The sequence below is a fragment of the Piliocolobus tephrosceles genome, chromosome 4 (genome assembly GCF_002776525.5).
Source record: "Piliocolobus tephrosceles isolate RC106 chromosome 4, ASM277652v3, whole genome shotgun sequence".
Classification (NCBI taxonomy): domain Eukaryota; kingdom Metazoa; phylum Chordata; class Mammalia; order Primates; family Cercopithecidae; genus Piliocolobus; species Piliocolobus tephrosceles.
The window spans coordinates 6,095,319-6,102,610 of record NC_045437.1 but is presented as its reverse complement, the minus strand read 5'-3'; the positions used below and the strand labels follow the sequence as shown (position 1 = coordinate 6,102,610).

The 7,292-nt window shown below is 42.1% G+C and overlaps 1 protein-coding gene across 1 annotated transcript in view; it reads right to left on the bottom strand.

Moving 5' to 3' along the window:
- SRD5A1 (steroid 5 alpha-reductase 1) overlaps positions 1 to 7,292 on the bottom strand; it is a 38,142-nt gene that overhangs the window by 16,226 nt on the left and 14,624 nt on the right. Inside the window, exon 2 of the mRNA XM_023218235.1 lies at positions 2,141 to 2,307. Coding sequence (XP_023074003.1) covers positions 2,141 to 2,307 — 167 coding nt within the window. The remainder of the gene's footprint in view (positions 1 to 2,140; positions 2,308 to 7,292) is intronic.

Here is a 7,292-nt window from a genome sequence, read left to right as displayed (position 1 = left end):
GGTGGCAGAGGTTGCAGTGAGCTGAGATTGCACCACTGCACTCCAGCCTGGGCGATAGAGTGAGACTCCATCTCAAAAAAAAAAAAAAAAAGAAAAAGAAAAAGAAAAAGAAATTTATTATTATTTGGTTATTACTTCATGGTAACTACAGTAGGCATAATTACTTATTTATGTAATTTCATGTCTGTTCCCTCACAAAAACAACTCTAGGCAATAAATATAACACAAAACGTAACCTAGATTGTCTTCCAATTGGCATATTTTTTCCTTTTCAAATCTTTCTGTTTAATTGTAGAGAAGTCAAGAGGTCTGTATTTATTGGTGTTTGGAATCTCTGACCAGCTTCACAGTCACCTGTACGTGATGCGAACCATCCGCGGAGCTACTTTAAATAGGAAGGTTCATTTGTTGTTGTTCATCATAGAAGTGAGTCCCATGAGACTCTCTAGCAAACATTTAAAATCTATATCTTTAGTTAAAAAGAAAAAAGAAAGAAGTTCCCTTTCCTCTTATTTCTTGTTGCCACTTATAGACACTCAGCTTGGTGAGGCGGCAGAAATCACCGCTCTGCCATTCACTGCGTCTAGATATCTTGGGCCAGCTGTGTAACTCTTCTGACCTTTCACGTCTTATGGGCATCCTTTCTGCCTCAGAGAACATGGGGAGGCATAAATCGTGTGATTTGCATAGGAACTCAAAAGCCTGTTCTTCCTCTTGACAGGTAGGGCAGAAGAAAATAAAATAGTCAAAAAGCAGGTAAACCAAGAAGATATTTGGGGGTACTGTACAACAATTGAGTACCAAACAATTTAGTCTAGCATTTCACAGAGGCACAGATTTCTGGGGCTAGAAAAGGATCTTGAAACGCCTTCTCAGCCAACCCTCCTTTTGTAGAGGAGGGACAGGTGTCTCACTGTAACAATCCTTAGGTATGGTGAAACCTTGGAATAAAATTCTAATTCGCCGACAAAAAACATGACTGAGAAATGTGAAAGGGACCTCTCAGCAACAAAGTGCTATCCAAGTGTTAGTTTATTTCTATGATTATAAATTAATGCTCATGGAGAAGCAGCAAAATGCAATGTCAGGTCACTTTATGTAGCTTAAGGGGAAGCACTGCAGGGTAGTTTCCAAATCTGACAGACTAACTTTTAGCATGCTGCCGTTGTGAGTAAGCTACACCTCAGTATGGTTTAATATCTAAATGCTAGGATAGACTAAACAAATACATAGAAGACCCTTTCTTATATACAAGACTCCTGAGTTTTTTTGTTTTGTTTTGTTTTGTTTTTTTGAGACAGAGTCTCACTCTGTCACCCAGGCTGGAACACAGTGGCACAATCATGGCTCACTGCAGCCTTGACCTCCTGGCCTCAGGTGATCCTCCCACCTCAGTGCCTCTGAGTAAGCTGGGACCACAGGTGTGTGTCACCATGCCTGGCTACATTTTTGTATTTTGTGTAGAGATGCAGTTTTGCCACGTTGCCCAGGCTGGTCTTGAACTCCTGGATTCAAATGATTCTGCCCATCTCAGCCTCCCAAAGTGCTAGGATTACAGTGGGAGCCACTGCATCCAGCCGGATTATAAATTTTTAATGCTCTTGCAAACATCGTTGATGGCTGTTTTATTTTCATTTTTGCTCAGAACTTATAAAGTTATAATTAGAGGTTGAAAATGTACATTAATTCACATGAATTGATACAAATAAAAAAATTCATCAACTTCATAAACCTAAAAGTTGATTCAAGTTCATAGAATCACAAAAGCTGCACTGTAGGAAGATAACCCAGGCTGGGTTTTTCTCATGTCACAGAAGAAACCGCAGGAGGTTTGGGTCCTGTCTTAGATTAAGTGGTCAATGAGTGGCCAAAGTGTCTCAATCTTTAGTCCCTGCTCATTCTGCTACAGTGCGCTGCTATTTTTGGGTTCTTGGCCTGACCAGGCACCTGTGCTTCAGCGCCTGCCCATGCGGGGAAGGTTCCCATCACCTGCGTCACCTCCCTGCCCCGAGCTGTGCTGAGACAGCTGGGCTGTCCCATAGGGACTCCGGGGTCCTGCTGCTCTCTCTGCTGTGAGTCTTTGTTCTTACATAAAAGCAGTGATGTGAACAAGGCGGAGTTCACTGCTGTGGACACTCACCTATTAGAAAACGGGGATCTGTTACCCAGTCATCAGCATACACTGCCCAATGGCTCAAGTATCTGCTTTGCAAATAGCCGTTAAAGGTACAGAACATAATCGCCATTGTACACGCCAACAGTGGCATAGGCTTTCCTCCTCGCATCAGAAATGGGTAAATTAAGCACCTTAGGAAACAAGAAACAGGCACAAATTTTTAAAAAATTAAAGATAATCATTTCTGTAATCCTGTCTTAAATGATTTGGGTTTTAAATCTTACTTTCTTGTACAAACGTCATCCTCAGTAACATTCATACTGATTTATTATATCTAAGCTAAAAGTGGATTTTGATTTTAATTTTATTTTTTGAGACAGGTTCTTGCTGTGTTGCCCAGGCTGCAGTGGCATGATCATGGCTTGAGCACCCTTGAGCTCCAGGGTTTAAGCGACTTTCCTGTCCTAGCCTCTCGAGTAGCTGGGACTACAAGCATGTGCCACTACACTTATTATTATTATTATTATTATTATTATTATTATTTTGTAGAGACCAGGTCTCACTCTGTTGCTCAGGCTGGTCTCAAATGCCTGCCTCAAGTGATCTTCCTGCCTTGTTCTCCCAAAATGCTGGGATTATAGGTGTGAGCCACTGTATCCAGCCAAAAAGCAGACTTTTAAATAAAGCATTACCACATTTCAATTATGTTCACCACAGTGTACAAACTCCAGATTCTACTTTCATACAATATAAAACAGAATACATTGAATTTAGGAAAACTAGGGGCTTCAAGAGGCTTTCAAAATTTCCACTATCCTAAAACCATTAACTAGTCCGAGTCTGAGCAATAAGATTTGGAACACATCATCACATCGTCCATCACCACCGCAATGGCTTCCATTCACTGAGCACTTTCACCTGCTAGCCCCGCCCCCCACTCCCCCTGCGACTCCCCGCCCCCCAGCTAACCCAGCAGAGGCACTCTTATCCACATTTGATAGAGGATAAAATTAAGACTCAGAGTGGTTAAGTAAGCTGCTCAAGGCCACTGGCTAGTGAGTGGCTGAGATTAAACATAAATTGGGGCAATTCAAATATCATATTCTGTTGTACCACACTGGCTTAGATGCACTTTACTAAAGGTTTAAGGAGTGAAAATAAAAGGACAAGAAATTAGAAAATTATAAAGCAAATGCAAAATGTTATTCTCTGTTTGAATTTTCTTTTTAATATCAGCGTATAACATACTGAAAGAGGGGACATCACTACATATCCTACAGATCTTAAGAGGATAATAAGGAACTCTTTTTTTGTTTTTTTTTCAAGACAGGGTCTTGTTCTATCACCCAGGCTAGAGTGCAGTGGGGCAATCATGGCTCACTGCAGGCTCAACATCCTAGGCTCAAGTGATCCTCCTGCCTCAGCTTCCTGAGTAGCTGGGACCTCAGGCACATACCACCACACCTGGTTAATTTAAAAACTTTTTTTTTGTAGAGACAGGGTCTCTCTGTGTCTGGTCTCTAGTTCTGGTCTTGAACTCCTGGGCTCATGTGATCCACCCAGATAATAAGGAATTATTATGAACAACCTTATACCAATAAATTTGACAACTTGATGAAATAGACAAAGTCCCTGAAAGACACAGATGACCAAAACTGACCCAAGAAGGAAGAAAGACAACATGAATAGCACTGTTACCAATGAAATAAATCCAGTTTAGACTTATGAAATTCTAGAAAAGGCAAAATGAGACTCAGGGGAGAGGATTTCACTACAAAGATTAACTTTCCCTTTTTGGGCAATATTACTGCTCTCTATATTAATAGATTGTGAAGGGTGGGCAGGCAAGACGGCTGAATAGGAACAGCTCCGGTCTGCAGCTCCCAGCGAGATCGACACAGAAGGTGTGTGATTCCTGCATTTCCAACTGAGGTACCTGGCTTATCTCACTGGGACTGGTTGGACAGTGGTGCAGCCCAGGGAGGGCGAGCTGAAGCAGGGTGGGGCATCACCTCACCTGGGAAGTGCAAGGGGTTGAGGGATTTCCTTTTCCTAGCCAAGGGAAGCCTTGAGAGACTGTACCAGGAGGAATGGTGCATTCTGGCCCAGATACTGCGCTTTTCCCACAGTCTTCACAACCAGCAGACCAGATTCTCTCCAGTGCCTGGCTCAGCAGGTCCCACCCCGATGGAGCCCAGCAAGCTAAGATCCACTGGCTTGAAATTCTCGCTGCTCCACAGCAGTTTGAGGTCTACCTGGGATGCTAGAGCTTGGTGGGGAGAATGGCATCCACCATTGCTGAGGCTTGAGTAGATGGTTTTACCCTCACAGTGTAAACGAAGCCCCAGGAAGTTCAAACTGGGTGGAGCCAACCACAGCTCCCTGGAACACAGCACCTGGGGGAGGAGGCAGCTGTGGGTGCAGCTTCAGCAGACTTAAACGTCCCTGCCTGACAACTCTGAAGAGAGCAGCGGTTCTCCCAGCACAGCGTTCGAACTCTGAGAAGGGACAGCCTCCTCAAGTGGGTCCCTGACCCCCTGTGTATCCACACTGGAAGACTCCTTCCAGTAGGGGCCAGACACCTCATACAGGAGAGCTCTGGCTGGCATCTGGTGGGTGCCCCTCTGGGATGAAGCTTCCAGAGGTAGGAACACGCAGCAATCTTTGTTGTTCTGCAGCCTCCACTGGTGATACCCAGGCAAACAGGGTCTGGAGTGGACCTCCAGCAAACTCCAGCAGACCTGCAGCAGAGTGGCCTGACTATTAGAAGGAAAACTAACAAACAGAAAAAAATAGTATCAATATCACCAACATCAAAGACCAAAGGTAGATAAATCCACAAAGATGGAGAGAAACCAGTGCAAAAAGGCTGAAAATTCAAAAAACCAGAACGCCTCTTCTCTTCCAAAGGATCCCAACTCCTTGCCAGCAAGAGAACAAAACTGGACAGAGAATTAGTTTGACGAATTGACAAAAGTAGGCTTCAGAAGGTGGGTAATAACAAACTCCTCTGAGCTAAAGGAGCATGTTCTAACCCAATGCAAGGAAGCTAAGAACCTGGAAAAAAGGTTAGATGAATTGCTAACTACAATAACCTGCTTAGAGAAGAACATAAATGACCTGACGCAGCTGAAAAACACAGCACAAGAACTTCGTGAAGCATACACAAGTATCAATAGCCAAACTGATCAAGTGGATAAAGGATATCAGTGATTGAAGAGCAACTCAATGAAATAAAGCGAGAAGACAAGGTTAGAGGAAAAAGAGTGAAAAGAAACAAACAAAGCTTCCAAGAAATATGGGACTATGTGAAAAGACCAAATCTATGTTTGACTGGTGTACCTGAAAGTGATGGGGAGAATGGAACCAAGTTGGAAAACACTCTTCAGGATATTATCCAGGAGAACTTCCCCAACCTAGCAAGGCAGGCCAAGATTCAAATTCAGGAAATACAGAGAACACCACAAAGATATTCCTCCAGAAGAGCAACCCCAAGACACATAATCGTCAGATTCACCAAAGTTGAAATGAAGGAAAATATGTTAAGGGCAGCCAGAGAGAAAGGTCGGGTTACCCACAAAGGGAAGCCCATCAGACTAACAGCAGATCTCTTGGCAGAAACCCTACAAGCCAGAAGAGAGTGGGGGCCAATTTTCAACATTCTGAGAGAAAAGAATTTTCTTTTCTTTCATATCTGGAATTTCATATCCAGCCAAACTAAGCTTCACAAGTGAAGGAGAAATAAAATCCTTTACAGACAAGCAAATGCTGAGAGATTTTGTCACCATCAGGCCTGCCTTACAAGAGGTCCTGAAGGAAGCACTAAATATGGAAAGGAACAACCGGTACCAGCCACTGCAAAAATATCCCAAATTGTAAAGATCATCGACACTATGAAGAAACTGCATAAATGAATGGGCAAAATAACCAGGTAGTATCATAATGAAAGGATCAAATTCACAGATAACAATACTAACCTTAAATATAAACAGGCTAAATGCCCCAATTAAAACACACAGACTGGCAAATTGGATAAAGAGGCAAGATCCGTCGGTGTGCTGTATTCAGAGACCCATCTCATGTGCAAAGACACACATAGGCTCAAAATAAAGGGATGGAGGAATATTTACCAAGCAAATGGAAAGCAAAAAGCAGGGGTTGCGATCCTAGTCTCTGAGAAAACAGATTTTAAACCAAAAAAAGTCAAAAGAGACAAGGGCATTACATAATGGTAAAGGGATCAATGCAACAAGCAGAGCTAACTATCCTAAATATATACGCACCCAATACAGGAGCACCCAGATTCATAAAGCAAGTTCTTAAAGACCTACGAAGAGACTTAGACTCCCACACAACAATAGTGGGAGACTTTAACACCCCACTGTCAATATTAGACAGATCAATGAGACAGAAAATTAACAAGGATGTCCAGGGCTTGAACTCAGCTCTGGATCAGATGGACCTAGTAGACACCTATAGAACTCTCCACCCCAAATCAACAGAATATACATTCTTCTCAGCACCACATCACACTTATTCTAAAATTGACCACATAGTTGGAAGTAAAACACTCCTCAGCAAATGCAAAAGAATGGAAATCATAACAAACAATCTCTCAGATCACAGTACAATCAAACTAGAACTCAAGATTAAGAAACTCACTCAAAACCACACAACTACATGGAAACTGAACAATCTGCTCCTGAATGACTACTGGGTAAATAACAAAATGAAAGCAGAAATAAAGATATTCTTTAAAACCAAAGAGAACAAAGACACAACATACCAGAATCTCTGGGACACATTTAAAGCAGTGTGTAGAGGGAAATTTATAGCACTAAATGCCCACAAGGGAAAGGAGGAAAGATCTAAAATCGACACCTTAACATCACAATTAAAAGAACAAGAGAAGCAAGAACAAACAAATTCAAAAGCTAGCAGAAGACAAGAAATAACTAAGATCAGAGCAGAACTGAAGGAGACAGAGTCATAAAAAGCCCTTCAAAAAAATCATGAGTCCAGGAGCTGGTTTTTTGAAAAGATCAACAAAATAGACAGACTGCTAGCCAGACTAATAAAGAAGAAAAGAGAGAAGAATCAAATAGATGCAACAAAAAAATGATAAAGAGGATATCACTACTGGTCCCACAGCAATACAAACTATCATCAGAGAATA